The 15,370-nt window shown below is 39.7% G+C and overlaps 1 protein-coding gene across 18 annotated transcripts in view; it reads left to right on the top strand.

The window, feature by feature from the left end:
• LOC101096779 (phospholipid-transporting ATPase IB-like) overlaps window positions 1-15,370 on the top strand; it is a 216,630-nt gene that overhangs the window by 21,278 nt on the left and 179,982 nt on the right. For 15 of the 18 annotated variants that reach the window (XM_045044103.1, XM_045043975.1, XM_023250089.2 and 12 more), the window contains 2 exons: window positions 2,448-2,592; window positions 11,896-11,995. In XM_045044103.1, coding sequence (XP_044900038.1) covers window positions 2,492-2,592; window positions 11,896-11,995 — 201 coding nt within the window. In that variant the 5' untranslated portion in view covers window positions 2,448-2,491. Of the gene's footprint in view, window positions 1-2,447; window positions 2,593-11,895; window positions 11,996-14,217; window positions 14,786-15,370 lie in introns of those variants that run through there. The other 3 variants (XM_023250096.2, XM_045044076.1, XM_023250092.2) reach the window with 2 other exon arrangements.

Here is a 15,370-nt window from a genome sequence, read left to right as displayed (position 1 = left end):
TAGTGAATTTAAAAAGCCTTAAAAAAAAAAAGTCACCATTTTAAGCTGTGTCAACAGAAAGTTCGGTCACAATAAGATGGCCTATGATTACCTAAACCCTTGTTTTTGTATCCAGGTAAATCACTGCTTTCTACATCTTGTTTACCAGCTTTTCATTCATTTCTTGATAGGACATCTGGTCTCCTGCCTCAGTGATGACTTCTACGTGGGGCCCCAATAGTCCCTCTCTTTCCAAACTTCATAAACAAGTTGCTGGTCTAATAATGATTTTTTTTTTCATTATTCTTAAAGTCCAATAAACTTAACCAGGAAGTGTCTTGGAATTTGTGTTAGATTTTTCTTAGTTGTTTTGTTCTCATTAAAGAAAGATCTATTCTACTACGACTTTCAGTGTTTTTGTTTCATGTTTTAAATTTCTTAAGGACAAGAAATATGCATACGTTGGATCCTTTGTCCCACATCTATAATTTTTCTTCAGTTCTTTATCATCTGTGCTCTTTTTCATTTCATTTTACTTAGTTTTCATAGTCTGTGCAGGACATGCCTCTTTTCAGCTCTCTGTTACCTTAGTTCCTTCTAAGGTGGCTTTCCTTTTTCTTAAGATATTTCTCTTTCATTTCTTTTCTGAGCTCTTTCAGGTCACATTAAAAATTCTTCTGCAGTTGCATTATCACTTCAAAAAATAATTTAGTATTTCTATTTTTGACCTCTTGTTTCATAATGGCCATATTTAATTTCTTTTACAGGAAATGTATTTTCTGTGTGTTTTGTAACTTAATTCTTTTGATGTGCAAACAAGAATTTCCTTTGTCTTTTGTTCCTTAGGCTTTGTCATTTTTATGGGCAAAGGGCTGCATTACGTTTTCATAGATTCTATGTTGGCTCACTTTTTACTATTATACAATTTAATGGGGCCACTCTAAGAGACCAGTTATTTGCTGAAGAGACATGTTGGTGTGGTGAGAGGCACCTAGTGTGTGAGCCGGGACATTAAAGGCTCAGGCCTTTCAACTGGGGACACTTGGTCACCAGCACCCTTCTGTCAGGTAGCAGCAGGTCAACAGGCTCCTCCTTGAAGCCTGTTGATAGCCTTGAAGATCATACATGTCTAGTCAGGTGTTTAGAGCTTTATTTATTTTCATCAGCAGCCCCTTAGTAAACTGTAACTCACTTTTTGTTTCTTCACCCTCACACATGGATGCGTTGTTAGGGAAACGCGTGAAGAGAAATAGCTCTCTTACCAAACATACAGTGATGGTGAGAAAGTTCGTAACTCAAGGACTTGAATATCGCTATTAATCCTGCACTACAGGACCTTGGGCAAGTCTGAGAAAAACTGGGTACATGGACTCAGACATAAAAATGCTTCTTACTGTTGAGGGCACACTAGCCTCTATTTCTTGTCAGAAACAAATGAGACTTTCCTTGGCCCCTTGGTCAAAAATCTCACTTATTTTGGGGGTAGGAGATATCAAAATATATGTTACCTGGGTGAAGTTAATGGGGCCAGGAAGACTATTCAAGGCTATTTCAATAGGGGAGAGAGACTGAGCTCACCTTGGCTGAAACAAAGGTGGGGGAGTTTTAAAAAGCTGGGGTGGGGAAGGAGGAGGATTGTTGGCCACCTGTGTCTGCTAACTGGCTTTACCCAAAGAATAACTACATTTTCTCTTATCTTCATGACATGTGAGAATTTTACACTTCGAGCAAGGCACCCCCTGAAGTTAGGTTCCTACCCTACCATGGAATGGAGAACTTCTTTGATGATTACATTTCAGGGATCTCCCAGGTCCTTGAGAAAAGCTTCCCCATGGATCTTAAAGCTGGCAAGGGGCTTTTCAGGGCATTTCTATACATTTCAAAGGGAGTAGAATAACAACATACAATCACCTTTTCCAAAGTAAATGCTTCACGTTAGTAAAAAGGAAAGGGAATTCAGGACTAGAGACAAGAAGGCATCTATTTCCAATTTAGTCAAGCTGGGGGGAATGTTAAGGCCATCTTGGTCAGGGGGCTGCCCTCTGGTCATGGAGCTACTGCTCTTGAGCCAAGACACTCTCCCCTCCGCTTCCCCCAGCCCTATTCACCTTCTCCCCTCGCCCATTCTTTTTCTGAGGCCAGCTGCTGGGCCCTATCTCACTGCATCTTCCCCAGTCTCCTGCCCGGGCTGAATGTCAGTGCCCACCCAGAGCCTCCAGGGCTGGGGAGGGAATGGGGATGTGGTAGCCATGAGGGAACCAGAACCGCCTCGCCAATGCAGGGTGACAGGGGAGGTCTTGGATGTCTGGTCCCTGGAGAAATGGGACAGGTGAAGAACTGGAGGCTAGGAAAACAGTCTCCTCCCTGGGGACTCAACAGAGGTCCAACATGCAATGCACTTGATGCGTTCCCTGGAGCCTGATTTCAGTTGCACTTCTGGGTAACATTCCTTTGTCTTCTTGTTGTAGGACCTGTTGATTTCTCTTTAATCTGTCAGAAGGTGGAGGAAAAGATGGGCTGCCAACACTCTCTTCAAGGATCAGACGCGTCCAAAGTCCGCACCATTTACCTCAATGAGCCCATTAGGAACAACTTCTGCAAAAACTCCATCAGGTGAGAAGTGTGTGTAGCTGGGAGGAGAGGAAGGAGGATGTCGTCCTCACCTGCAAAATACACTTAGTGTAGATACTTCAGGGTGTAACAGTTGTCTCAAACCCTGAAAAACTTTGAATTCTCAAGTTCACTACCAAGAATAGGCTGTGTCTTCATCTCACCCTCAAGGTTTCTGTTTCTGAATTGGCCTCTGCTCTCACTTGTTCTTCCTGTTCATAGCAGTACCATGCAGCCCACTGCCAATCGAGAGTGCCCTTTAGCAATACCTAGGAGGTAAAAGTGCTTTCCTTTCTTCCCCCCAAGGTTTTATTTAAATTCATGTTGGTTAACATATAGTGTAGTATTGGTTTCAGGAGTAGAATTTAGCGATTCATCACTTACATTTAACACCCAGTGTTCATCCCAACAAGTGCCCTCCTTAATGCCCATCACCCATTTAGCCCGTCCCCCCCCACCCATCACCTCTCCAGCAACCCTGTTTGTTCTCTACAGTTAAGAGTCTCTTGTGATTTGCCTCCCTCTCGTTTTCATCTTATTTTCTTTTTCCTACACTTCCCCTATGTTCATCTGTTTCGTTTCTTAAATTCCATATGTGAGTGAAGTCATGTCTTTCTCTGACTGACTTATTTCGCTTAGCATGATACATTCTAGCTCCATCCACATCTTGCAAATGGCAAGATTTCATTCTTTTTGATGGCTGAGTAACATTCCATTAAATACACATGTGCGCACATGCGCACACACACACACACACACACACACACACATCTTTATCCATTCATCAGTTGATGGACATTTGGGCTCTTTCCACAGTTTGGCTATTGTTGACAGCTATAACCATGGTGGTGCATGTGCCTCTTTGAATCACTACTCTTTGTATCCTTTGGATAAATACCTGGTAGTACAATTGCTGGGTCATAGGGTAGTTCTCTTTTTAACTTTTTCAGGAACTTCCATACTGTTCTCCAGAGTGGCTGCACCAGTTTGCATTCCCAAGGTAAATGCTTTGCAGTGGAACCTCACAGAGCTGCTGAGTTCTCCACCATTATCCTACATTGGGAATTTAGCATTAGGCTTTTTTTTTTTATTGAAGTATACTTAACATACAGTGTTATATTAGTTTTCAGGTGTATAATATAGTGATTCAGCAATTGTATACATTACTCAGTGCTCATCAGGGTAAGTGTGCTCTTAATCCCCTTTATTTCACCCATCCCCCCACTCATCTCCCTTCTGGCTACTACCAGTTATTCTGTATTTAAGTTTCTGGTTTTTTGTTTGCCTCTTTTTTCTTTATTGGTTTCTTATATTCACATATGACTGAAATAATATACTATTTGTCTTTCTCTGGCTGACTTATTTCACTTAGCATTATACCCTCTAGGTCCTTCCATTTTGATGTATACCATACCTTCTTTACCCGTTCATCTATGGACGGACACTTGGGTTCCTTCTATATCTTGCCTATTGTAAATAATGCTGCAATAAACATAGGGGTGCATATAGACCTGTGAATTTGTTTTTGTTTTCTTTGGGTAGATACCCAGTAATGAATTACTAGCTCATATGGTAAATATATTTTTAATTTTTCATGAAATCTCCGTACTATTTTCCATAGTGGCTGTACCAATCTGCATTCTCACCAACAGTTGCATGAGGGTTCCTTTTCCTCCACATCCTTGTTACTGTGATTTTTCATTTTAGTCATTCTGACAGGTGTAAAGTGATATTTTATTGTGGTTTTAATTTGCATTCCCGTGATAATTAGTGATGTTGAGCATCTTTTCATCTGTCTGTTGGCCATCTATATGTCTTCCTTGGAAAAATGCCTATTCAGGTCCTCTGCCCATTTTTAATCACACTAATTTGGGGAGGGGGGTTGAGGGGAATATGTTTATATTTGAATAAGTTTATATACATAGGATGTTAACACCTTACTGGATATGTCATTTGCAAATATCTTCTCCCACTCAGTAGGTTGCCTATTCATTTTGTTGATGGTTTCCTTCACTGTGCAAAAGCTTTTAATTTTGGTGTAGTCCCAATGGTTTAATTTCGCTTTTGTTTCCATTGCCAGAGAAGACATATCTAGAAAAATATTTCTACGTCCAATGCCAAATGGACATTTCTTTTAGGAGTTTTATGGTTTCAAGTCTTACATTTAGGTATTTAATCCATTTTGATTTTATTTTTGTGTATGATGTAAGAAATTGGTCCAGTTTCATTCTTTTGCATGTAGCTTTCCAGTTTCCCAGTACCATTTATTGAAGGGATTGTCTTTTACCCTTTCTATATTCTTGCCTCCCGTGTCATAGATTAAGTGACCAAATAGGTGTGTGTTTACCTCTGGGCTGTCTATTCTGTTCAGTTGGCCTGAGTGTCTGTTTTTGTGCCAGTACCATAATGTTTGGATTACTAAAGCTTTAGTACCATAATGTTTGGATTACTATAGCTTTAGTACCATAATGTTTGGATTACTATAGCTTTGTAGTACATCCTGAAATCTGGGAGGGTGATATGTCTGGTTTTGTTCTTCCTTCTCAAGATTGCCTTAGCTATTTGGGGTCTTTTGTGATTTCATACAAATTTGAGGACTATTTGTTCTAGTTCTGTGAAAATGTTAGTGTTTTTATAGGAATTACACTAAATGCATAGATTGCTTTGTGTAGTATGGACATTTTAACAGTATTGATTCTTCTAATCCATGATCATGAAATATCTTGCCATTTATGTCATCTTCAATTTCTTTCATCAATATTTTACAGTTTTCAAAGTACAAGTCTTTCACCTCCTTGGTTAAGTTTACTTTTAGATATTTTATTATTTTTGGTGCAATTGTAAATGAGATTTTTTTTTCTTGATTTCTCTTCCTATAGCTTTGTTATTAGTGTATAGAAACACAACAGATTTATGTATAGTAATTTTGTATCCTGCAACTTTATTAAATTATCATTACTCATAGTCATTTGGTGGAGTTTTAAGGGTTCTTCAAATATAGTGTCATCTGCAAATAGTGACAGTTTTACTTCTTCCTTACCAATTTGGATGCTTTTTATTTCTTTTTCTTGTCTGATTGCTGTGGTTAGGACTTCCAGTGATCTGTTGAATAAAACTAGTGAGAGTGGACATCCTTTTCTTGTTTCTGATCTTAGAAGAAAAGCTCTTAGTTTTTCACCATTGAGTATAATTTTAGCTGTGGGTTTTTCATATAAGGCCTTTAATATGTTGAGGTATGTTTCCTCTAAACCTGTTTTATTGAGAGTTTTTATCAAAAATGGATGTTATATGGGGCGCCTGGGTGGCGCAGTCGGTTAAGCGTCCGACTTCAGCCAGGTCACCATCTCGCGGTCTGTGAGTTCGAGCCCCGCGTCGGGCTCTGGGCTGATGGCTCAGAGCCTGGACCCTGTTTCCTATTCTGTGTCTCCCTCTCTCTCTGCCCCTCCCCCATTCATGCTCTGTCTCTCTCTGTCCCCAAAATAAATAAACGTTGAAAAAAAAAATTAAAAAAAAAATGGATGTTATATTTTGTCAATTGCTTTTTCTGCATCTATTGAGATGATATGATTTTTATCCTTTCTCTTGTTGATGTGATGTATCACATTGATTGATTTGTACATATCGAACCACCCTTACATCCCTGGAATAAATTTTACTTGATTGTGGTAAATCGTTTTTCTAATGTATTGTTGGTTTTAGTTTGGTAATATTTTGTTGAGGATTTTTGAGTCTATTCATATCAGAGATATTGGCCTGTTGTTTTCTCTTTTGGGTAGTGTTTTTGTCTGGTTTTGGTATTAGGGCAATGCTGGCTTTGTAGAATGAATTGGGAACTTTTCCTTCATCTTTTATTTTTTGGAATAGTTTGAGAAGAATATGTATTAACTCTTTTTTAAAAGTTTGGCAGAATTCATCTGTAAAGCTATCTGGTCCTGGACCTCTGTTTGTTTGGAGTTTTTTGGTTACTAATTCAATTTCAATATTGGCAATCTGTGTGCTCAGATCTTCTATTTCTTCCTGATTCAGGTTTTGAAGATTGTATGTTTCTAGGAATTTCTTCTAGGTTGTCCAATTTTTGGCATATAATTTCTCATAATAGTCTCTTATAATGATTTGTATTTATGTGGTGTTGGTTTTTCCCCTTTCTTTTTCCTTTTTAAATTTTTTTAATGTTTATTCATGTTTTGAGAGAGAGAGGGACAGAGTGCAAATGGTGGAGGGGCAGAGAGAGAGGGGGACACAGAATCTGAAGCAGGCTCTTGGCTGTGAGCTGTTAGCACAGAGCCCGATGTGGGTCTTGAACCCACGAACTGTGAGATCATGACCTGAGCCAAAGTTGGTCACTTAATGGACTGAGCCACCCAGGCACCCCTCTTCTCCTTCATTTCAGATTTTATTTGAGTCATTTTCTCTTTTTCTTGATGAGTCTGGTTATACTTTATCAACTTTATCTTTTTAAAGAACTAGCTCTTGATTTCATTTATCTTTATTATTTTAGTCTCATTTTATTCATTTCCACTCTAATCTTTATGTTTACTTCTTTCTGCTAGCTCTGGACTTAGTTTGTTCTTGCTTTTCTAGCTCCTTTAGGTGTAAGGTTAGGTTGTTTGGAATTTTTTCTTATTTCTTGAGGTGGGCCTGAGTCACTATAAACGTCCTGCTTAGAACAGGCTTTGCGGTGTCCCAAAGATTTTGGAAAATTGTGTTTTCAATTCATTTGTCTCCATGTATTTCTTGAGTTTTTCATTAGCAGCAATAAATGGTGTTGATGATGGGGACCCTGACATGATGTGACGAGAAGTCCACTTTACCTCTGTGTTCCATCCCAACAAATCACCTCACTCTGAGCAGGAGGAAAATGCCAGACAAGCCAAACTGAGGTCATCCTCACTGATCCATTGGTTGTTTAGGGGCATACTGTTTAGCCTCTATGGGTTTGTGTTTTTTCCAGCTCTTTTTTTTTTTTTTTTTTTGTAATTGATTTCTAGTTTCATACCATTTTGGTCAGAAAAGATGCTTGAGATTATTTGAATGTTCCTAAATTTATTGAGACTTGTTTTGTGCCCTGGTATGTCATCTAGTCTAGAGAATGTTCTACATGTACTTGAAAATAGTGTGTATTCTGTTGTTTTGGATGGAATGTTTTGTTTATATCTGTTAGGTCCATCTAGTCTGATCTGGTTCACAGACACTGTTTCCTTGTTGATTTTCTCTCTGGACAATCTATTAATTGATGTAAGTGGAGTATTAAAGTCCCCTTCTATTACCGTATTACTGTCAGTTTCTTCCTTTATTACTGCTAATGTTTGCTTTTTGTGTTTAGGTGCTTCTATGTTGGGTTCATAGATATTTACAATTGTTATATTCTCTTGGTGGATTAATCCCTTTATCATTATGTAGTGTCCTTATTTGTCTCTTGCGATAGTCTTTGTTTTAAAGTCTATTTAGTCTGATTTAAGTATTGCCACCCCAGCTTTTTTTTTTTTTTTTTGGCTTCCATTTGCATAGTATATGTTTTTCCATCCTTTCATTTTCCGTGTGTATGTGCCTCTAGGTCTAAAGTGAGTTTCTTGTAGGGAAGCTTATAAATGAGTCTTGCTTGTTTTTATTTATTCAGCTACCCTATATATTTTGATTTGAGCATTTAGTACATTCACATTTAATTATTGGTAGATATTTACTTATTGACATGTTGTTGTTTCTGGTTGGTGTCGTAGTTGTTCTCTGTTCCTTTATTCTTTTCTTGCTCTCTTTCCTTGTGGTTTGATGGCTTTCCTTAGTGTTATACTTGGATTTCCTTCTCTTTATTTGTTGTGTATCTGCTGTAGGTTTTTGATCTGTGGTCACCACCAGGATCAAATATATGACATCTTATGTATGTTGTAGTCTATGTTCATAGTTACTTAAGTTCAAACACATTCTAAAAGCACTAAATTTGGGGGTGCTTGGGTGGCTCAGTTGGTTAGGCATCTGACTTCAATTAAGGTCATGATCTCACAGCTTGTGGGTTTGAGCCCCACGTTGGGCTCTGTGCTGACAGCTCAGAGCCTGGATCCTGCTTTAGATTCTGTATCTCTCTCTCTCTCTCTCTCTCTCTCTCTCTCTCTCTCTCGGCCCCTCCCCTTCTTGAGCTTTGTCTCTGTCTTTGTCTCCCTCTCAAAAATAAACATTAAAATTAAAAACAAAATAAAAGCATTTTTTTGGTATTTTTGTATTTGTACATTTTATATTTTTATATTTGTACATTTTTACACCCCTTTATGTTTTATGTATATAATGTCATATTTGACATCATTTTATTTTGTATATCTCTTAACCAATTTTCTGTAGATAACTGATTTTACTGCCTTTGTCTTTTGGCTGTCATACTCATATATAAGTGAGTTATCTACCACCTTTACTATATGTTTGCTTTTATCTGTGAAAATTTTTCCTCTTATAATTTTCTTCTTATTATGACCTTTTCTTTCCATTTAAAGAATTTCCTTAAACATTTCTTGTAAGGTTGGTTTAGTGGTGATGAACTCCTTCAACTTTTGTTTGTCTGGGAAATTCCTTATCTCTTTTTCTATTCTGAATGGTAAACTTGTTGGATAGAATATTCTTAGTTGTAGGTTTTTTTTTTTTTTTCTTTTGGCACTTTGAATCTATCATGCTACCCTTTGGCCTGTAGTTTCTGCTGAAAAATCACATGATAGATTTATGGGGCTTTCTTCTTATGTAACTCTCTGCTTGTCTCTTGCTTTTAAAAAAATTCTCTTTATCATTACTTTTTTGCCATTTTAATTATTATATGTCTTGGTATGGACGTCCTTGGGTTCATCTGGTTAGGAACTCTCTCTGCATTCTGTATCTGGGTGTCTGTTTCCTTCCCTAGATTAGAGAAGTTTTCAGCTATTATTTCTTCAAATAAGTTTTTTGCCCCCTTCTTTTTCTGAAATCTCTATATTTGAATGTTATTGATGATGTCGCAGAGTTCCCTTAACCTATTTCCGTTTTTTATTATTGGTTTTTCTTTTTGCTGTTCAGCTGGGTTGATTTCCATTACCCTATCTTCCTGATCACTAATCTGTTCTTCTGCATCCTCTAATCAGCTTGTGGTTTCCTCTACTGTATTTTTAATTTCTGTTACTGAATTCTTCAGCTTTCACTAGTTTTTCACATTTTCTGTCTCTTTTTTTGAAGTTCTCACTGAGTTCATCCACTCTTCTCTCAAATTCTCTGAGTATCTTTAGGACCATTACTTTGATTTTTTTATCAAGCATATTATTTTTGTTTCATTTTGGTCTTTTCCTATGATTTTGTCTTGTTCTTTCATTTGTGACATATTCTTCTGTCTCCTGATTTTGTGACTCTGTGTCTATTTCTATGTATAAGGCAGGTTGGCTACATCTCCTGGACTTGAATGTAGCGGTCTTTAATAGGAGTGGTGCCTATAGTGCAATCTCCGTTGGTCCCCAGAACAACATCCTCCAGGGGTGTCTCCCGTGTGGGCTGTCTTGCACCCTCCACTTATGGCTGGGCCTCAGTTATTCTTACTTCAGACAGCTGCAGTGACCCATTTTTTCTTCTGTTGGTGCACTGGATGGGGTTTGCTCCCTGCACTGTGGAGAGGCATGTCTGTGGCTACTGTGGGCTTGTTGGTGGGCAGGGCCAGCAGTCAGCCAACCTGTCTGCAGTTAGCCTTTCTGCCATAGCTGCACATGCACCCTAGGGCAGGGCTTGCTTTCTGCAGAGCCAGCCAAGACGCCTGGCTGCAGAAACTGTGGGCATGTTGTTATGTGGGGTTATGTCTCCCTCTCTTCAGGGCAGGAGTCCCTTTGGAGCGGTGCTGGTCCCTGTGGGAGCTGCTCGCAGGGTCTGTTGGGCAGCAGCTGCTTTGCTGGGATGCCTGTTGAAGAATCAGGCAGGCCGGATGGGGAGGGTCCACAGGGGAATGCTGGGCCGGGGCACCTGATGCTAGAAAGGTGGATGAAGAGTGTTGCTGGCTCCCACAAGCATCTGGCTATCTAGCCCGGGGGAAGGAAAGAGAAATGGCTTCTGCCAGCACTCTTGTTCCTGGAAAAATCTCATGCAGATTCCTGCCCCTCCAGGCACATGTTTTAAGATTAGTCAGTAAATCTTCATGTATACCCCATGTGCTTTTCAAACTGCTGCTTCTGTATTGGGCCTTGGGCTGGATTGTTTAGTATGCTGGCCCTTTAAGGGCAGGGACTCCGCTTTCCCTTGCTCTCTGGCTCTCCCACAGTTAAGCCTGATGAATTTTAAAGTTTTTGGATTGAAGCCCCACTGGCCTTCAAGCCAGATTTTATGGGGACTCATCAGTGTGGGTCCCCAGGGCTGGGGGTGCCCTGTGTGGGGTCACATCCTTTTGCTTTTTGGACTTGTGCTGTCTCTCCCGTTTGCGGTTAGTTGTGCTGGGGATTTGGTTCCCAAATGCAGCTCTGCCTTTCCTGCCCTTTTTGGTGTGGCCTCTTCTGTGTGATGGAGCTGTTATCTCTGTGTGTTTGTGGGACCAGGTGAATTCAGGTTTCTCCTATTCTGCCATCTTCCCCAAACTCCTGGTCTTTCTGGTTATTTTTAAAAGTTTATTTATTTATTTTGAGAGAGAGAGAAAGCGGGGGTGGGGGGGGAGAGAATGCAAGCAGAGGAGAGGCAGAGAGAGAGAGAGAGAGAGAGAGAGAGAGAGAGAGAGAGAGAAAGAATTTCAAGCAGGCTCCACACTGTCAGTGCAGAGCATTACGCCGGGCTTGATCTCAGGAACTGTGAGATCGTGACCTGAGCTGAAATCAAGAGTCAGAGGCTTAATTGACTGAGCTACCCAGGCGCCCCTTTCTGATGTTTAAATGTAGTAGATTAATTAGAAAAAAAGAAACACACCCGTGATGGTTTTCTTTGTCCGTGACATGGCCTAGGCATTTGGGGGTAGATGGATTTAAGATAACTTTTAATGATAAAGCTCCTGGGAGGGAGAGAAGGGAGAAACATTGCTGGCTCTTGTTATCCTTGAACTATGAGACAGATGCTGATTAGGAGTTCTGTTATAAGAATTACAGGCCATTAGAAAATGTGGAATACCTCCTGCTTGTCTATTGTGTTCGTAGTTCTTAGTTCCTGAGATGGAGAAAATTCTTTCTTTGTCCTGACATTGTTTTCAGGTAACAATGAGTGTTCAAAAACGACAAAAAAATCTTCAGAAAAGAGTCAGTGTTTTATAATAATATTTTATCCACTTCTGGGTTTTCCTTTGGTGTTTTTAGAGTTCAGAGTGTGAACTGACAGTGGTAATTTTCTTTTTGCCTACAGCACAGCCAAGTACAGCATATGGTCATTCCTCCCTCGATATCTGTGTCTGCAGTTTAGCAAAGCTGCTAATGCTTTCTTCCTGTTCATTACTATATTGCAGGTAATATTCCTGAACACATTACTGGATTATGCTTTTTTTAAAAAAGAAAAATGTAAAAAGCTCATTTAGCTGAAATAAAAATTGAACGTACAGAATAAATTGAAACACGGCAAGAAGAGAACTCTCTTCTTACAATATTTAAGTTACTCAGTAAGACATCCAAATCCTCATTTGGGGGATGAAAAATTCTCATTTGGGGGATGTTGGTGCCCAGTAGATGAATTGGCCCACAGTTCTTCCTGATTTAGATCATTAATGAGATATTATTGGACTAACTTTTATAATGTATGCCACCTCCATGAGAGGATAATTTTATTGTATTAAAAGAAAGAGTTTAAAGAAAGTCCAAATGCTAGTTTGAAATACCTAATTTTCTTTTCTCTTCTTTTTTTAATATTTCAGTAAGAACACTTAATGTGAGATCTACCCCCTTAACAATTTTAAGTGTATGATATACCAGTGTTAACCATAGACATCTGTTGTACAGCAGATTTCTAGGACTTCTTAATCTTGCATAACTTAGACTTTATGCTCATTGAATAACAACTCCTTATCTCTCCCTCTCTCTAGACCTTGACACCACCATTTTACTCTGACTCCATGAATCTGACTACATTAGATATCTCACATAAGTGGATTCATGCAGTATTTGTCTTTCTATAGCTTACTTCATTATAATGCCTTCAAGATTCATCCATGTTGTTACATGTGGCAGAACTTCCTTCTTTTTATAATTTTTTTTAACATTTATTTATTTTTGAGAGACAGACACAGAGCGTGAGCAGGGGAGGGGCAGAGAAAGAGGGAGACACAGAATCCGAAGCAGGCTCCAGGCTCCGAGCTGTTAGCACAGAGCCCAATGCGGGGTTTGAACTCACAAACCGCGAGATCATGACCTGAGCCAAAGTTGGCTGCTTAACCAACTGAGCCACCCAGGTGTCCCAGAATTTCCTTCTTTTTAAAATCTGAATAATATCCCATTGTATAGATGCCACATTTTCTTTATCCACTCATCCATCGACAGACATTGATGTTGTTCCCATATCTTGGCTATTGTGAATAATTCTGAGCTGAATGTGGGAGTGCTGCTATCTCTCCAAGATCCTGGTTTCAACTTTTGGATAAATACCCAGAAGTGGGATGGCTGAAGCATATGGTAGTTCTATTTTAATTTCTTTGAAAAAGTTCCGTATTATTTTCTGTAACAGCAGCACCATTTTATATTCCCAACAGAAGTATACAAGGATTCCAATTTTTTCACGTCCTCACCAACACTTGTTATTTTCTGTGTTTAATTAATAGCCATCCTAACATGTGTGAGGTGATACCTCATTGTGGTTGTGAATTTCATTTGCCTGGTGACTAGTGACATTGAGCACCTTTTCATGTACCTCTTGGCCATTTGTATGTTGTCTTTGGAGAAATGTCTATTCAAGTCTTTTGCCCATTGTGATTGGATTATTATTTTTTTTTTTTTCCTGTTGAATTGGAGTTCCTTCTATATCCTTACCAGATGGAGGGTTTTCAAATATTTTCTCCTATTTTGTAGTCTGCCTTTGCATTTTTTTGATGGTTCCCCTTGTTGTGCAGAAGAATTTTAGTTTGATGTAGTCCCACTTGTCTGTTTTTTGCTTTTGTTGCCTGTGCTTTTGGCGTCCTATCCAAGAAATCTTTGCCAAGACCAACGTCTGGAAGCTTTCCCTCTGTGTTTTCTTTTAGGAATGACATCTTTTCAAAACACTTAAATTCAAGGCCTTCCATAATCTGGTTTATTCCTGTTTCTTCAACCTTGTTTTTGTCATGAACCCTACAACCCAACACAATCTGAGAGGCAAGTCTCCTCACAATTCTTCAGTTTCCTTCCTCTCTTTAGGCCTTGGTTCATTCTATTCTCTAACCCAGAAGGCACTCATCTGGCTGTACCCCACCCATTCTCTTAAAGGCACAACTCAAAACCACCCTCCTCCAAACTCCACTAAATGCCGTGTCCCATGCTGACTTCTCCCTCCCTTATCTTCTGTAGCAGTAATCTGTGCTATGCATTATAATTGGTTTTATTTCTCCTGGCAAACTGCAAATTCCTTGAGAATAGAAACAGTGCCTTCAAGGGGCACCTGGGTGGCTAGTAGGTTAGCTGTCCCACTTCAGCTCAGATCATGATCTCACAGTGGGTAAGTTTGAGCCCTGCATTTGGCTCTGTGCTGACGGCTCAGAGCCTGGAGCCTGCTTCAGATTCTGTGTCTTCCTCTCTCTCTGTCCCTCCCCCACTCATGCTTTGTCTCTGTCTCTCAAAAATAAATAAAAACGTGGAAAGAAAGAAAAAAAGAAAAGAAACAGTGCCTTCAAAACGGCCAAGCTTTGAGATAAGAATTTAATGAATCTGTTGAATTGACCTTAAACAGAAGATTGGCATTAGCAAAAATTTATAGAGATCACATAGTGTGTACCAAAACCTGGGCATGAAATTAGTAATTCAAGGATGAATTGTCAGATGTAGTTCTCCCTTTGGAGAGGGGGTAGTCTTAACATACAAGTGCTTTAAGAAATATTTACAAAGTGCTAGGGGAACACGGCCTACTCTGGGCTTGAGGGCGAGTGGTTCAGGAAAAGTACTGAAAAAGAAGACATTTGAGCCAAAGACTAGAGAATGAGGAGCTCAACAGTAAGTCGAGGTCAGTGGAAGAAGAGAAGACCTTTGGGGCACAGAAGACCGTGTGAGCAAAGGCACAGCAACCGGAAACACTGGTCGCCTTTTGTGAGAACCGGGGACCCAGTGGGGGAGGGAAAGAGGTAGGCTTTTCTCCAAGAAGGTCTTATATGTTTTGCATTGTGAAAATTCAAAGTGTTAAAATTTTCTCTAGCATGTGAAATGTTCTGGAAATGGTAAAAATTTTGTCTGGAGTGTAGAGAAGAAGCTAAAGATGTTGGCCGAGGCCAGGTAATGAGAAGCTTCGTGAGCTACATTCAGAAGCTTGGACTGTAGTGAGAAGGCAGTGCCAGTCAGGAGCTACAGTGAAGTGACCAGCTCCGGCGAGGCTTTAACTGAGGAAAAGAGAGAGGGGGGCCTGGGAGCAACACGACGGGCTTGGGGTGCACTGCAGAGAGATGGAGAAGTCAGGCAGAGGCAAGTTATTTGGAAGGCAGGTTTCATTGATAGCCTCAGCGATCCTAGAACCTCTCCCTTTCTTCCTGTGTCTGACTGCTTTTAAAGTAACCACGAGAATTATTGAGCGCTTCAGAATAGATACTCTTTGGCTGCACAAAGAAATAACAAGCAGGAAATAAGGCAGCATAGAGAGTATCCACTCTCTAGACCCAAGTCTAGAAATACAGGCCTGAGAGCTGTTCTAAATCTGTTAAAGGATCTCCTTTACA

This window comes from Felis catus, chromosome A1 (assembly GCF_018350175.1).
Source record: "Felis catus isolate Fca126 chromosome A1, F.catus_Fca126_mat1.0, whole genome shotgun sequence".
NCBI classification, from domain to species: Eukaryota; Metazoa; Chordata; class Mammalia; order Carnivora; family Felidae; genus Felis; species Felis catus.
Note: the sequence above shows the minus strand (reverse complement) of the source record. Positions and strands in the feature narration are given on the sequence as shown.